Genomic DNA, 17527 nt, shown 5'->3' with positions numbered 1-17527 from the left:
TTGAAAATTATCATGAAGTTAAAGCAGTAAACTAAGAAATAGAAAGCCTTTTTTAATCAAGGGCTTTATTCAATTTTCTCATCCTCTATAATATAAATGCTGCCTCAACTGAACTTAAATGCTCAATTTTCACCCATAGATGGAAAGGACCAAAGATCATTTAATCAGCCCTGCTAATTTTAAGATGATCAAGGTTTTAAGTGCTCCGCCCATTATAGCTTAACTCATTAACAGCCAAGCACTGAGGAGAAACCAGGTTTCTTGATTCCCTGGGTTCTTTCTACTATTAGCTTCCAGCTCTAGAAGGTTTCAGCAGCACTACTGACTTTTCAGATTGGTCAGTGCATTGAAGAATGGTAACAGCCTCTGGTCTTTATCCACTAGATGCCACTAGCGCCTCACCAGACCCCCACAGTTGTGAAAATAAAAAAAAAAAAAAAAGTCTCTATACATTGCCAAATGTCAACCAGATAGAAAACTACTGTTCTAGAGTACACAACATTGAGTGCAAGGCCTGGTTTTAATTCCGTAGCTTCCACCCACTCTCTCCACATCATCACCGCTCCTACTAATCCTACCCTTTACTCAGAGGACTCAGTGCCTCTACTTTCTTTTTGTGGGACACATACACAATGCAACATTACATAGCCATGAAAAAGATAGAAATCCTGTCATTTGCAACAACTGGAAAACATGAGGTTACGTGAACTAGGCCAAGCACAGAAAGATAAATCTCACACATTCTCCCTCATATGCTGGAGCTAAATAGTACATCAATTTTGTTTGGCTTCATGACATTTCTTGTGTTACATTGTTTTTAAAGACCAAGTTTAATGATTTCTATGTTTATATTTTATTTCCCTGATTAGATTAAAGCTCCATGGAGGGGGGGAAACGTGTTTTCACAGTCTTTCTATTTACTAGGTATCAAGAACATTCTTCACCCATAATGGGAATTGAAGAATCTTCAATGGTTTGATTGATTCAGTATAATCAGATTGCTATTACACAAAAGGTAAATTTTCCAGACATTTAAGGTTTCTTCCATTAGTGTATAATGAGATCTTTTTATTATTCTCGTGAAGATCTTTACTTCACGAGAATAATAAATAAAAGTAAAAAATAAAAGTAAAGATCTTCACTACTAAAAAGATGACAGTAAATACAGTTATTTTTGATGACTTGGAAACATCATTCAGAATATCAATTTTTATTTTATGCTGCCTCTTTTCTGAAATAGCGTCTTTGGGAGGCCCAAACAGGAGGATTCCTTGAGCTGAGAAGTTTGAGACCAGCCTGAGTAAGAGGGAGACCTTGTCTCTACTAAAAATAGAAAAAAATAGCTGGGGGTAGAGGTATCTGTGGTCCCAGCTATGAGGGAGGCTGGAGCAGGATGATTGATTGAGCCCAGGACTTTGACATTGCTGTGAGCTAGGCTGACACCATGGCACTCTAGCCTGAGCAACAGAGTAAGACTCTGTCTAAAAAAAAAAAGAAAAGAAAAAAAGACAGAAAAAGCTTCATGTGGTGCTGCTTTTTAAATTATTCTGCACATTTCAGTGTGTCTGTCTCCACTGCTGTGCATCAGCGGTCTCTTGTCAGCACAACTTCCAATGATCATTCTCTGTACCCAAAAAATAAGAGGTGCTGGTTGGTGATGGAGGGAGAATAAGAACAAACAGCAGCAACATGAAAATGACCAGGACCACCACAGACCCTGAGGCTCTTTGGGGGTTACTACATGACAGACAGTGATCTACATGCTTCACACCCAATGATTCATTCCTCTGAACAATTTTAGGGGCAGTCACTATTATTGTTCCCATTTTACTGATGAAGAAACTGAGGCGCAGAGAGGTTGAGTGACTTGCCCAAGTTCTCAGAAGCAAGAGATGGTAAAGATAGAAACCTAGGCAGCCTGACTCAAGAACTTTTGGTATTTATTACCACACTGTTAAACTCAATATATAACCACCATTCCCAAAAATAAGCCAATCAATTCTACCCAAATGCAGAACAAATAATTTCCAAAGGTAATTGATGGTGGTTTTATGTGGCATAACATATGTGAACTCTGTGGCTGCTGTTTTCCTGCGACAGCCACTTTCCTTGCGGCTTTTTAGCCATTTGCTAAGCCCCTGCCATGTGCCAGGCACTGTTTGGGGAGCTAGATACAGATTCAAAAGATTATAGAATGTTGACAGCAGAGGAGACACCAGCCAGCAGTTTTAAATCTGGCTGCCCATTAGAATTCCCACAGGAGCTTTGCAAAGGTACTGCTGCCTGGGTCCCACCTGCAGAAACAAGAGAAATAGAAGCCCTGTGTGGGGGAATGCCAGCCTTGATGACAAGGACAGCCTGGCTCGAAGGAGTGACCTGCCTAAAGCTATAGAGCTAGAAATTTTTCAAGTTTCCATAATTTTCAAAAAATGTTTCTACTACACCATTAAAATTGTTCGAGATGGGTAGAAAGCTTTTCATTCAACAAGTACTTTGCACAAGGCTGACAAAACAAGACAAAACTAGTTAGGGAAGAAAGTCCAGATATCCGTGACTATTTATTGAAGAAAGTCCAGATATCCGTGACTACTTATTGAAGAAAGTCCAGATATCCGTGACTACTTATTGACTTTCTTCCCTAACTAGTTTTGTCTTGTTTTGTCAGCCTTGTCCAAAGTACTTGTTGAATGAAAAGCTTTCTAACAATCTCAATTTTAATGGTGTAGTAGAAACATTTTTTGAAAATTATGGAAACTTGAAAAATTTCTAGCTCTGTAGCTTTAGGTAATAGAATATTACCTCCCAAAGCCGAATGGAGTATCCAAAACACATAAACATTTTGCTGTGATATGAATGATCAAAATATAATCCATCCACCAAATCTGAACTTTTACAGACTAGGACAAGTCAAAGGGGGCACAGGCAAGAGAAAACAGCATTAGATTTGGAACTATTTAAGACTGGGTTCAAATCTAGCACTTTGAATTTCTAGCAAATTTATTCATTGTCCTAACTCTTGACTCTGAGTCTGTACAAAATGAGATGTGAAATACCTCCTGTGCTGATAATTTAATCAAATCATGTACATAAATGATTCTAGCACAGTTAATTAGGTAATTCACAAACAAGAAGCCACCTTCTCTTCCTTCCTTTGAATACAACTAAAAAGGAAATTAACAACTCAGTAACCTATGTAAATTACTGAATATGACTGGTATTTTATAAAAGCTGACAAGTGCTTAACTGGAGACCATTTTTGCATATAATCCATAGAAGCCTGATCCCTGGCTCACCTCCTTGTCTACCCGCCATGGCTGCAGGGACCAGGCGTTTTCTTCTGCTCCTCCTGGGATGCACAGCAAATCTTCCTCCTCCCCTCCTGACTGTCTGCAGCCTCCATTCACACTCTGATCTGTATCCAAGTTCTAACTGGCTATTTCTTCACCACAAAGTGGTGACAACAGGAATGTGGCACATTCCACACACACCCAGCTGAAATGCCATAAGAATGGAAATGTTAGGACTCAGAAGCAGATGTCCTTGAAAGGTTAGAAACAATTGCATACCGATGAAGCCTTCAACATCTGTTTTCATACAGAAGTTTGCTGATTTGGGTTTTCTTGTGTTTTCCGATTTCGGGGTTTTTGACACAGAGACTCCCTCTGTGCCCTGGGCAGAGTGCTCTGGCACCATAGCTCACCAGCAACTTCACACTCTTGGGCTTGAGCAACCCTATTGCCTCAACTTCCCGAGTACATGGGACTACAAGGGTCCACATCTATCCCCAGCTAGATTTTCTATTTTTAGGAGATATGGAGTCTTGTTTTTTCTCAGGCTGGTCTTGAACCCCGAAGCTCAAGCAATCCCCCAGGCTCTGCTCCCAGAGTGCTGAGATTCCAGGCTGAGCACGTTTTCTGAGAGCCGGGCGTCCCTCCTCCCCCTGTGGGCGGCTTGCCCGGCGCTGGCTCCTTTTCCCTCTCCTCCCCACTTCCCTCCTCTCTCTCCCTCCTCTCCCCTCCCCACTTCCCTCCTCTCTCTCCCGCCTCTCCCCTCCCCACTTCCTTCCTCTCTCTCCCGCCTCTCCCCTCCCCACTTCCCTCCTCTCCCCTCCCCACTTCCCTCCTCTCTCTCCCGCCTCTCCCCTCCCCACTTCCTGCCTCTCCCCTCCCCACTTCCTTCCTCTCTCTCCCTCCTCTCCCCTCCCCACTTCCCTCCTCTCTATCCCGCCTCTCCCCTCCCCACTTCCTTCCTCTCTCTCCCGCCTCTCCCCTCCCCACTTCCCTCCTCTCTCTCCCGCCTCTCCCCTCCCCACTTCCCGCCTCTCCCCTCCCCACTTCCCTCCTCTCTCTCCCGCCTCTCCCCTCCCCACTTCCCTCCTCTCTCCTCCCCACTTCCTTCCTCTCTCTCCCTCCTCTCCCCTCCCCACTTCCCACCTCTCCCCTCCCCACTTCCCTCCTCTCTCTCCCGCCTCTCCCCTCCCCACTTCCCTCCTCTCTCTCCCGCCTCTCCCCTCCCCACTTCCCGCCTCTCCCCTCCCCACTTCCTTCCTCTCTCTCCCGCCTCTCCCCTCCCCACTCTCTTTCTCATCTCTTCCCCCAACTCTTTCCTTTCTCTAGAATGAAATAAACTTGTATGTTTATATTCTTAAAAAAAATAATAAGTTGTCTGAAGAGATGTTATTTCCTCAGTGGACCAAACCAGACCACTTTTGGGGTGTGCTCATGAAAGAAGCACACATCTACTTTCCTCAACAAGCTCTTCAGTTCCTTGGACAAGGCTAAATACCTTGCAAAAGAGTAACACCTTCTTGTTCAGTTATTGACTAAGAAAAGTTATTCTTTAAAATTCAACTTTACCTAATGCTGCCAAAAGCATTTACATGTTCTGAGTCCGATGCTCAGCACCTCTGAGGAGCACGTGATGAGACCAGGCTTGGCCCCCGTTGTGGGAAGTCTGGGCAGAGCCTGACTGATGCCATGACCTGCGTCACAATGGGAGGTAAACTGGACATTCCACCACCGGTCCCACAAATCACATATAATATGCTGGACCATTTGAAGTTCCCTGTCACAGCTGTTTTACACAGTATTTTCTGCTAAGGCCACAGCAGTTCTCCCTAATGTTAATATACACCTGTAAAAATGTTTTCCATGTAAAATTGTGTGCCATAAGGTTTCTTTTGAAAAAAGAATTCCAAGTGGTTAAAAAAAAAATGTTTTTGAAAACAGCATTTCCTAAAATATGTGTGGCATAAAGTTCCATAGGATGCTTTATATGCAAAATGAAGAAATAAATAGAAGTAAAGATTCACATGAAGAAATAATTATAAGGAAATACCACGTTAAGCAAAATTAATGTCTTTTTTTAATGCACAGGATTTCTCCAAACCTTTCACATATGAAGCTGTATGTATTGTAACTCCCGAAGAAGTAGATCTTATACAGAGAATAGTTCCCAAACTTTTTTTTTTCCTCAAGCATTTTTCCAAATTCGGGTACTCTGGAACACCAGTTTGGGAAACACTGCCCTGAAATGTCATCATCATATACTAGCTTTCCAAAGTCCTAGCCCTTTTGATGGAAGAAGAGTTGGTCCACCCTGCAAACAGACCAGAGGAATCTCTCAGTTGAGATCAGCAGTCTGAGTGCTTAGGAAACTTTGGCAATTTGCATGAGGACTGAAAAAGCTCTTCCCATACTAACCGTGGCTGGTTATATAACCATCAAAAAATTAGAACACGATTGCACATATCTCTGTTTTGAATACGGATCCTACAATATAATTCTCAAGATTAGCTTCCTCCTTTTATCTGGTTTGTAAGTACAAAACAACTCAAAATCTGAATCCATATTGGATAAACAACGGGCCAATTCAGTCAAAATGACTAAGCAAACTAATGGAAAAGTAAACTGAGGATATTTAAGGCTGAACCTACTGATCAGTGGATTTAAAAAGAATGCTGCTATTTCCAGGTTTGGAGGAAGCATAAATAAAAGAGGCTTTGTAGTAACTGTGTTATTAATGTTAAAAATCATCAGAGTGCAAAATTTTCCTATAAACATATCCTGTTTAAAAAACATTGACCTTTATACTTGTAAAACTTTAAAAACAAAAACAAAACTCCTCATCCAAACAAAATAAAAACAAAACCCTTCTCCCAATGTTAAGTTACTTTATGCTAAAACACTTCAATCCCTGATCTGTTGCAATGCAGTATCTAGTGTTGAGTTCCCAATACCCCCTGCCTTTGAAAGGTGTGCAAACACGCTGCTGTCACTCTGGGGCAAGATAAACACGTTTGCTCACTTTAGAAAAGCAAACCAAAAGCCGTCTGCCCAAATGCCAGATGGTTGTCGGGATTTGACAATGCAATAGTTTTGGTTTCTAGGCCCCTGAATAGAATCCCTGTGCACCCAGACAGCCCCCCAACAACACCCTGTCACATACTGCAATGAGCCTCATCACTCCAGTCATCACAGTCGTTGTAGCCATTGCATTGCAGTTTGCTGGGGATGCAGAGTCCACTGGCACACAGAAAGCTCTCGCCCCCTCCACAGAGCACTGTAAAAAAGGGCACAAAAGCACTATCAGAATAAGGCTTTTTATTTTTCCCTTACAATTAGGAGAAAGGAATAAATCTATTCAACAGATTTATTTCCAAATTTCCTCAGTTTCATTGTCATCAGTTTTTTCTCTGGCATTTTAGAACATTAATTGTGAAACTACCTGGGAATAATAGAAACAGTGCTTATCTGAGAAAAGCCGGAGAAAATTCACCCTGGGCTGGCGCATGAAGCATCCCTGTTGAGAGCCTGGAGAAGCCTCATCAATTGCACAATCAATTTCACATCAATTTCCCTACTTGTAAATACCAGTGGGAATCTTTTTCTTAATAATTGAAAATTATGTCAAAGTGAAGGGCTAGTAATTGAAGGGACAGATAAATCTAAAATGCTGCTGTCTACAGCACAGAGAAAGTTACAGTGAAAAACAGAGCCATCAGTTGATGTGAGCTGGACCATAAGGGCAGAGACCCTGGGCCCTCAATCTGAAATATATTTACTTGCCTAAATGAAAATGCCAGTTAAAATGTCACAGTCTATTTTGGCATAAAGAATGTGAAATGACATCAGATAATAATATTTTCATTCTTTTTTTTCCCCTGCCCACAGTTACATTTTGGCATTTTTTGCTTTTGGTATTTTGGTATCCTTTTTCTCCTCAAATTTCAACAAGTATTCAGTTGCCTCAAAATAACAGTAGACAATACATTTAAGATAAAAATCTAGAAAAAAATTTTTAAAAGGATAAATCAGTTTGACAAAGTGAATGTTAAGGTACATATTTGGTAATAGGCATCAAATGCCTTGCAAATGTTCATAACTTTTGATGTAACAATCCTGTTTATCGGATTTCATACAAAGGAAATCATTACGGATATATGCTAATTTTATTTTTAAGGACATTCATAGCATCATTGTTTATAATGAGGAAACCATGGCATAACAGCTATCCAACAGTAAGGGATCAGTTAAATAAATTTGGTACCTTCAAAATAAGGAATACTTTTACAGCCATTGAAAAAGTATAATGTCCTGGGACAAAGTTCAAGATACTTTAAATGGAAAAATACCAGCTGTTTCTAATAATACAATTTGGCACGGGCAGAGGTGCATTATCCCTGGTATTAGGATTAAAGGTAATTTTCATTTTCTTCACTGTATTGCCTTCTGTATATTACAAATGTTCTTATAATGCTGATATGTATTTTTTTTTTGCAGTTTTTTTGGCTGGGGCTGGGTTTGAACCCACCACCTCCGGCATATGGGGTCGGCACCCTACCCCTTTGAGCCACAGGCGCCACCCCGGTATGTATTTTTTTAGTCAGGAAAAAAAAAAGTCCATTTAAAAACATTTTCAAAGTATTTACAGGATACAAATGTTTTTACATGGATCACTTTTATAATGCTTGAGTCACAGCTGTAAGTGTGCCCATCACTCAAATAGTGTCAATTGCACCCATTAGGTAAGTTTTCAGCCATCCCCTCCTTCCCTCTGCTTGATTTCCACTGAATTTTACTTCTCTCTGTGCACATGTGTGCTCATCGGCTAATTCCACTTTAATAGTGAGTACAGTGGTGTTTATTCACATAGAATAGCGGTCCCCAGTTCTAACCAAATTGTTGCAAAAGGCAATAAGTCATCCTTCTTCCTGAGTAGCATTCCGTGGTGTACACATACCACATTTTGTTAATTCACCCATGAATTGATGAGCCTTTGAGTTGATTCCATGTGCTTGTAATTGTGAATTGCCCTGCAATAAACATTTGAGTGCAGTTGTCTTTTTGATGAAATGATTTCTTTTCCTTTGGGTAAATATCCAGTGATGGGATTGCTAGATCAAATAATACTTTTAGTTCTTTGAAGAATATTCATTCAGTTTTCCATTGAGTTACTAACTTGCAGTCCCACCAACCGTGCATTCATTTTTTCTCTGCATCCATGCCAGCACTATTGTTTTGGGACTTTTTAATAAAGGCTATTCTGATTGGAGTAAGGTGACACAATTTGAAATTCCTTGTTGATTGGTGATGGTGAGCATTTTTCATCTGTTGATTGGCCATTTTCTATCTTCTTTTGGGTCTTGGTGTCTTTTGCCCACGGTTTAATGGGGTTATTTGATTTTTTCTTGTCGATTTGCTTGTGTTCTTTGTACATTTTTGTTACTAGTCCTTTATGAGACATGTAACTTGCGAATATTTTCACCCATTCTGTAGGTTGTCTGTTTGCTCTGTTAATTATTTCCTTAGATGTGCAAGTGATTTTAATTGAATGAAGTCCAATTCATTTATTTTTGTTGTTGCTGTGATTGTCATTGGGGTCTTCTTCATAAAGTCTTTGTCTAGGCTGATATCTAGAAGAGTTTCCCAATATTTTCTTCTAGAATTGTTATGGTTTCATGCCTTACATTTAAGTTTTTTACCCATCTTGAATTAACTTTTTTTAAAAAACATGATTATTTATTTATTTATTTGCAGTTTTTGGCTGGAGCCGGGTTTGAACCCACCACCTCTGATATATGGGGCTGGCGCCCTACTTCTTGAGCCATAGGCACCACCCTTGAATTAACTTTTTAAGTGGTGAGAAATTTGATTCTTCTGCTTGTAGCTATACAATTTTCCCAGCACCATTTATTGAATAGGGGTTCTTTTCCCCAGTGTATGTTGTCTTCTTTGTCAAAAATCACTGGGCTGTATATGGACAGTTTTATATCTAGGGTTTCTGGTCGGTCCCATTGGTCTGTGTCTCTATTTTTATGTTGATTTAGTTACTGTAGACTTGTAGTGCAGTTTGAAGTCTGCTAACACGATGCCTCCCCATTTGTTTCTTTTGCTTAAGATTGCTTTGGCTACTCAAACTCTTTTCTGAAGTGTAGAATCATTTTTATCTAGATCCGTGCTTTGCTATTTTCATAGGGATTGCATTGAATCTATAAATCACTTTGGGTAGTATGAAATTTTAACAATGCTGATTCTACCTATCTATTAGCAAGATATATGTTTCTACTTGATTATATTATCAGTAATTTGTTTTCTCAGTATTCATAGTTTTCTTTTGTAGAGATCTTCCATTGCATTGGTTAAATATAGTCCTAGGCATTTCATTTTCTTTGTAGCAATTGTGAATGGTATTGAGCGTTTTGTTTGACTCTAAGCCTAACTTTTATTGGTATTTAGGAATGCTACTAATTTGTGCACATTTATTTTGTAAGTGGAGACGTGGCTGAATTTATTTATTAATTCCTGCAGTGTCCTGGTGGAACCTTTGGAGTTTTCTAGGTACAAGATAGTATCATCTGCAAATAGTTGATAGTTTGACCTCCTCATTCCCAGTTTGTATACCTTAATTTCTTTCTCTCACCTGATTGCTCTGCTTAGTACTTTCAGCACTGTGTTAGGTAGAGAGGTGACAGTGGACATCCTGCCTTGTTCTAGTCCTTATTGGGAATGCTTTCAACTTTTCCTCATTCTATGTGATTCTGACTATGTGTTTATCATATATTGCTTTTACAATTTTGGGCTATGTCCCTTCAATGCCTAGTTTTTGAGAGTTTTTATCATAAAACAGTGCTGAATTTTGTGAAATATAAACCTAATTATTTTTATGAGTTTCTATAGTGTGTATGTTGACCAGCTGGGGTGGTCAATTGCCTGGTGACCTATGTATTCATTGATGAGATGAACTTTGTTTATGAAAGGAAACCAGGAAATATGGAACATTTTAATTTGAAAATAGAAATATTAAAAAGTACAGATAAAAGCAGTGAGGCCCTTGGCTCAGCACCTGTAGCTCAAGCAGCTAAGGCGCCAGCCATATACACTAGAGCTGGCAAGTTTGAATCCGGCCTGGGCCTGCCAAACAACAATGACAACTACAACCAAAAAATAGCCAGGCATTGTGGTGGGCGCCTGTAATCCCAGCTACTTGGGAGGCTGAGGCAAGAGAATCACTTAAGCCCATGGGAGGTTGCTGTGAGCTGAGATGGCACAGCACTCTATCCAGGGTGACAGCTTGAGGTTCTGTCTTAAAAAAAAAAAAAAAGAAGAAGAAGAAGCAGTGAGGCCATGTCTGTCATATTTCTCACCATGTTCCTGGGACGCAGCAGAGTGGCTGGCACTCAAGAACTTCTCAATTAATGTTTGATGAAAAAAAGTCCACCTGAATCTCCAATAGACCAATATATTGCCACAAAGCAAAAGGAAATGCAATTGATGAATTATTTTTCAATGCTATCAAGGAAATCATCATTATGTACTATTTGATTCATTGATTCATTATATCAACAACGAAAGTCTAATTTTTCATTATATCTCCATGATTTCAGTACCAATACAAATTACATCTATGAATTTCTTCTACCAAAGTATTAAACATGTTTAGGGCATACAGTGTTAGCTGTATCTACATAGCTACAGGTACAGACTCTTAAAGGGTACACAGGACATCAAAGATAAAATGAGAAACCAAAACATTTAGATTTTTACCAGCCAGTCTATACAATATCCTTTCTCCATGGTTAAGAGAAAATTTGAAGGAGCAAGTATTTATCCTATTGTGAGATTGTTTCTGTTTTATACCAAGGAGTGCAAATATTCCGTACGTCTGCATTTTGGCAGCTGCAATGCCTCACAAGAATTATTGCACGCCCCACCCATGGTTCTGATGATTCCTCAGGAAATGGAGCTGAAAGCACAACATTAAATAACTCCTAACATCTAGATTTTATCTTTAAGGCCCTATATATTTGACTCCAGTAAAGCTATTTCTTGTGTACATTCATTGCAAATCTGGATCAAATTTAAAACATGACACTGCTTGCATTGTTTTGATTATGGATATCCCCTGTCTTGGCTTATTCAGCAGAAACTGACTTCTTTTCTGTGGTTTTCATTTGGAAATGTGTCTGTATTGGTTTTAGGATATTATAAACTGTCTCTTAGTATTTATTCTTTCTTTGTTAAGAGTTTCAGTAATTAATATTTCTTTTGTAAAATTGGAAAAACTTTTGTATAATCTGTCTGATCTCTTCTTAACCCATATTCAGAATTTCCACTGTACTGCATAAAATTGTTCAATTAATAAAGTTCTATGGATACATCTTATTTGGAATTTCTCATGGACCCATAAAGCAGACAGGTCTACATTTGCATTATAATTTCTCTATGGCAGGTAATTTACAAATAGAGGAACTAGAGTATCATGAGATCAAGACAGTGATGGCCCAAACCCACAGAGCTGATAAATGGTGAAAATACCTCAAATCCTGAAGTCTGGCCCTAGGCCCAATCCTCTGCGCCACACCCACTGTGCTCCTGGCACACGGGCAATGGTGTACTCAGATGATATGCAACAAGTTCAAGGGCACAAGGTCTGTGTAAAATTTCAAATGTGTACTTTTTTCCTCTGAACAAAAGACAAATGTCTGTCCTTCAAGTGAATTGAATCCAGATGAGATGACATTCTTTGTCAACTCTAAGTTTTTTGGAGGATACCCTGAGAGCGCCTAAGTTTCTGTAGAGATTTTTCTGCCATAAATGTCACTGTGTCACGAGTCATCTTCCAACAGTCTTTTGAGTTAACCCTTCAGATGCAAAAGGGAGACTTCTTTGCTGAGAAGTCATGCTATACAACCTTGAAACCATTTCCACCAACATCATCTATAATTCTGAGAGGTATAAATTGAACTTTAAAACACTAGCTGATCAATGGATGATTAATTCATTCATTGAAGAAACATTTACTGGGCATATATTATGTGCAAGGTACTGTTCTAGCCTCTGGGGATAGAGCAGTGAAGAAAACAAAAAAAAAACTTTTCCACACTTTCAGAGAGGAGCATCTGTTCTTTTGATTGGCATCTGATGAAGATACTTCTATCTACTAGAGATGCTGCACCACCAAAGTTGACTTCCCTTTACACAGTGACAATGAATACTACTACAAGAATAGAGGACATGAAGTTACATTGCCAAAACACTCTAGTTTCTGTGTACAAATGATGGGGACTGTACAGCCCCTGGACTTGCAAATGCTGTGGCTTCTGAAGAGTGTATACTTACGAGGACCGTCAATTCTCTTCAGTATTCTTGTCTCTGATAATACTGCTGAAATAATAATCCCTAGCCTGAAATTACCTTGAGATTTGCTACACCTGCTTCCAGCCCCCTCAGCTCTCCCTGGTCTGTGTACTACGGGCAGTGTTTCTATTGGCAACTGTTCTCACACTCTGGTTGCTAACGTTTAGAGTCTTTTTTAGAAATTGCCCACCAGCCACTGACTGCCTGGTGTCCTCATTCACCCTGTTGTTGGGCTCTTGCTGCAAGTCTGGAACTCAGCTACAAACCCACCTCTGAAGGCAAAGCTGGGGCCCAGCACACATCTCGCATGGTGCAGCCCTCAGCATGTGCGAGAGCCTAACACGCTGCCTTCTACACACTGCGCAAAATCAAGCTGCTATGAACCACTATCACCTTGACCTTTTACAAGGTTATTTGACTAAATGAAAAAGAATGAGTGTAATTTTTCAGCAGCTGATACAAGGAAACCTCTCAGGGAGAGTACCGAGTCTTTGGGCACAATAGATTGATTAAAGGATTGGCGTGGAAGACAAGAAGTGAGTGAGGAGACTATCCAAGGGCATGCTCAGAAATCCCGCTTTCTAGGGAGCATGAGTCCTACTAACTGCAAGGCCTTCAGTTTTGTTGAGTATTCCATGTTTTGAGTAGGTGTGTATGGGGAATCAGAAAGCTCTGAGCACAAAAAGAGTGAGAACCCCACAAAGACAGAGGGGAGCCAGCACTGCTGGGCTCTGTGTCAAGGGAGAAAGACATTTGAAGAGTTAGTTGAGCCTCCCTTAGAGCACAGCACAGAGAAGACCCTCTGGAAAACAGAAATATCTAACATGATATTTTAGGTTATTTTCTGAGGAAATGGAAAAAATCTCTTCCTCCATCTGCAAGGCTTGTGTTTCTCTCTTACTTATTCACTCATTTGTTTAGCCAATATGGTGAGCTTCTGCGAGCTTGGACTACATCACTGAATACAGAATAGATCCTTTGCCTTGGGGCACTTGGACTCTAGGAAAACAAAACATATTAATGAACATAAGAATGAAGAAAATTATTACCTATTGTGCCAGACAGTAGTAAGTGGTTAGAAGAAAAGAGTGCTGCAGAGTGAGGGGGATACAGGATCTAGGAGTAGGGTAGGGCGGCTTCCAATATTAGTCACCAGGCTGGCCTCATTGAAAGCTGCTGGTTAAGCAGCAACTTGAAAGAGGTGACAGAGTTAGCCATCTCTAGGGGAAGATTCCAGCACAAGACAGTGCCAGGGCAAAGTTCCTCAAGTAAGCACAAGCACAAGTAAGGTGTCAGGACTCACAAGGAGACCTGTGTGACTAGAATAGGGGGAGAGAGGGACAGAGAACGAGGCAGAGCAGGGGGAGGGCGCATCCATCAGGGGGCTCTGCAGGCCTGTGTAAGAACCCAGAAACTTTAACAAAGAGAAGTCATTACAACACTTTGAGTAACGAGTGGCATGATCTGACAAGCTCTTGAAGGACTGCCCTGCCTATTGGGTTGGATATAGGCACAAGGGAAGAAGTAAGGATACCATTGTGAGGGTATTTATTGGAGTAATCCAAAGAGAGGTGGTGGAGGGAGGATTGGAGCCTGTGGCAGGGAAGTGCCGAGACATGATGGATGCTGGACACAGAGCCACGGTCAATGACAGACCCCACACGATTATGACTGTGGTCCTGTAAGACTGCAAAACTGTATTTTTACTGTACCTTTTCTATGTGTAGGCATGTTTAGCTACACAAATACTTCCCACTGTGTCACAAACATCTACAGCATTCAGTATAGTAACATGCAGTGCAGGTTCATTGTCCCGAAGCCACAGGCCATACGCGGAGCCTCGGTGTGTAAGCACACGCTATGATGTTTGCACAACACTGAAATCTCCTAATGACGCATTTCTGAGAACGTATCCTGTCATTGGGCAATGACGATTGTGCGGAGTTCTAACAACAGGTTGGCTGGGGTCAAATAAACAATGCCCACTTTTGAAAATACAGGAGCTTGAGAAATTGCAAAATTTCTACTGAAAAATCAAACATCAAGATTAAGAATATACTTATAATCTAAAAAATGAAATCAATCTATGACTCTGTCCTTCTAAAATCAATGTGGCTTCTCCAGTGGAAGCATTCTTCTTCCAAGCTGAGAGATCCTCTCACTCTCTTTTTAGCATCCATTAAACATAAGTCACCATGCTAGTCACTGCGTGCTAACAGCCAAGACCATCAGAACTGTAGCATTCTAAACAACAGCAACAGCAAAAAAAACTCACAAAACCTATTTCTTTCCAGCTCACACAATTTACGGTACCAGAAGACATTTATTTGTTTGCTTATTGTCTCTCTTTCCCCCTTCTAGAATATAATCTCCTTGAGGGAAGGCTCTGTATCAGTTTTACTCACTGCTGTATATGAGTCTAGAATAGAACTGCCAGATGTTAGGAGCAAGTTAAATACCCATTGAAAGAATACTGCAGACTGAGAATGTGTGGGCCTATAGAACAGGACTAAATCTATTTCCTGGCCCTCCAAAGTCAAGGGTGATAAATAACCTACAATTTTATTATTTTCATAGCTAAAGGAATAAACTGCTGAAGTGACATAAAAATCCCTCAAGTTATGTTGGAATGCTCACTCAAGCCTGCAGACGGACAGTCTGGCTTCTGAGCAGTGTTTGTTCTATGCTGGGACAATGAGCATAGAAGGTACTTCTACCAAAAATAATCTCCCCCACTGGCTTGTGATGATGTGTCTAATACCCCCGATGCCTACACCACATTATTCATGCTTTTGGTTAAAATGGTATATTTCAATGGAACTCTAGGATGCCAAGGAAAGGGACCTTGGAGCCACATCCCTGGTTAAAGGGGTGTATCCAGGTCCCTACTCTATTTCAACCAGAGAGCTTTACTGTTGTCTGTTTTATACATTTGAGTCCATGAAAAATTTCCTTTCTAAATGGACTTTTGCCATCAAAAACAAGTTCAAAAACCTTTCCAATATTACAGTTTTATGTGTTCAGTTAAATACTAAAGGACTTACGTTTTAATTCATTTTTGGCTATGAATGCTTAGTTGTGAACTCATTATAGATTGTTCATATTCGCCTTATAGTTGGCTTTTCACTATGCTAAGACTTGAGAGAATGGCACAGAGGGGGAGTGAGTTTTGCAGGTGGGGAAAGGGTACGAGGTAAATATTGAACATGAGAAGTCAGAGCAAACAGTGCCGCCTGGACACACAAGTAAGCTCAGAGTGGCTCTGCCTAAGGAGTTCTGAGTGTGGATTTACGTCTGTTACACCTGGAGTACAAGAAATGCCACCTGCCTTCATTTTCTAAATCAAGTTAAATCATGCTTCTCCACTCAAAAGGTGATGAGAGGCTCGGTGGCCAAAGCACAGTGGTGATGGCACCAGCCACATAACACCGAAGTTGGCAGGTTCTAACCTGGCCCAGGCCAGTCAACCAACAACGACAACTGTAACAAAAAAATAGCCGAGCGTTGTGGCAGGCACCTGTATTCACAGCTACTTGGGAGGCTGATGCAAGAGAATCACTTGAGCCCAAGAGTTTGAGGTTGGTGTGATGAGAAATATCCTTGAGGCCTGCTGCCCAGGGGCTCCCTCCTCCTGTGGGTGGTAGGAGGATGCAAGCAGATTGCTCGGCCCCTGGAAGAACCAAAGAGGGGCCTCCGACTTTCAAAACCTTCTGTCCAATTTGCTGAGGGGATCATGGTCTCTAAGTGTTCAGGGCGTATAATAGAAAGAGCTCACCATTACGTCTGTGCCAGCCCAGGGTCAGGACCATGGTCTCTGTGCAACTTTCCTGGTTGCCCCATGCAGCCACTCTCATCAGAGGTCCAGCCTCCGAGCCAAGCAGGTGAGCCCTGGTCTCTGATATGTGGGGATATCTTCTACATCCTCCTGATTCCTCCTCTGCCCTCCAGATCTCACGATATGATCCCTGCTCAGTCCTTCCCATATCCAGGTTGGTCTTCCTTTCCCGTGAATGCAGAGATGACCACACACAACCTTTTTAGCAGATTGCATGACGTGTATTATACAGACGCTCCATTCACTGCTGAGGGAGCAGAGGGCTCTATCAGCACCTTTTAACTTACAGGTTTTGTTTGAAAGTAGTATATGATAGGTGGTTGGTAAATGCCTTTTGAATAATTGCACTTAAAGAGCTCTGAACTTAGATATTCTAAAAACAGAAGTGCCAACGTGACATCTTTTCTAGTTTGTGTATCACCTTGCTGCAAAGACAAGGTGACACCAGTTCCCTCACTAAAGTACAACTCTTTACCTTAACGGCCCTCAGTGCCTTTTATACAGGGTGGACATAAAGTTTGTGTGCAATTTATATTAAACTTAAACTTTATATTTCTGCCCTGTACAACATCTTTTAATTAGTGGGAAATTGTTTCTGTCCAAAAAGTTATGCAAAGAACATCCAAAACAACTCCACAACTTAGATGTCCCTAAGCCTACTTCTTGACTCACTCTCCCCCCTTTGAAACAAAGCTACGCTTCAATTCAATGGAAACCTTGCCATCTGGCCTTCAACTTAAATTCAGCTCTTAAAAAGTAAGAGCTAAGTACACTTACTGCCTATCTGGCAGCATGACAGAAGATCTGTTATTCTATAAAAAAAAAAATTAGTCACTGTGAAATTATCTAAAAGTCATAGTCAGGAAAGAAAAGATAGATCTGTAACTGGTGGGACTCTGATAGGGGATGGAATGTAACTAGAGTTTAGGAAGCAGTTTCCTATCATCATTCAACATTTCAATTAAAATCACAGTATAAAATGACTTAGACAAAATGCTGCCTTTTATATTTTAAATCTAATTAGAATAGGAAGTAAAGAAAAACTCAGGAGCTA

At 40.7% G+C, this 17527-nt stretch overlaps 1 protein-coding gene across 6 annotated transcripts in view; it reads right to left on the bottom strand.

Moving 5' to 3' along the window:
• CORIN (corin, serine peptidase) overlaps nt 1-17527 on the bottom strand; it is a 332111-nt gene that overhangs the window by 88674 nt on the left and 225910 nt on the right. For all 6 annotated transcript variants that reach the window (XM_053578127.1, XM_053578126.1, XM_053578129.1 and 3 more), the window contains one exon: nt 6448-6561. In XM_053578127.1, the coding sequence (XP_053434102.1) occupies nt 6448-6561 (114 nt within the window). The remainder of the gene's footprint in view (nt 1-6447; nt 6562-17527) is intronic.

The sequence above is a fragment of the Nycticebus coucang genome, chromosome 23 (assembly GCF_027406575.1).
Source record: "Nycticebus coucang isolate mNycCou1 chromosome 23, mNycCou1.pri, whole genome shotgun sequence".
Lineage (NCBI taxonomy): Eukaryota > Metazoa > Chordata > Mammalia > Primates > Lorisidae > Nycticebus > Nycticebus coucang.
This window is presented reverse-complemented; position numbering and strand designations above follow the sequence as displayed.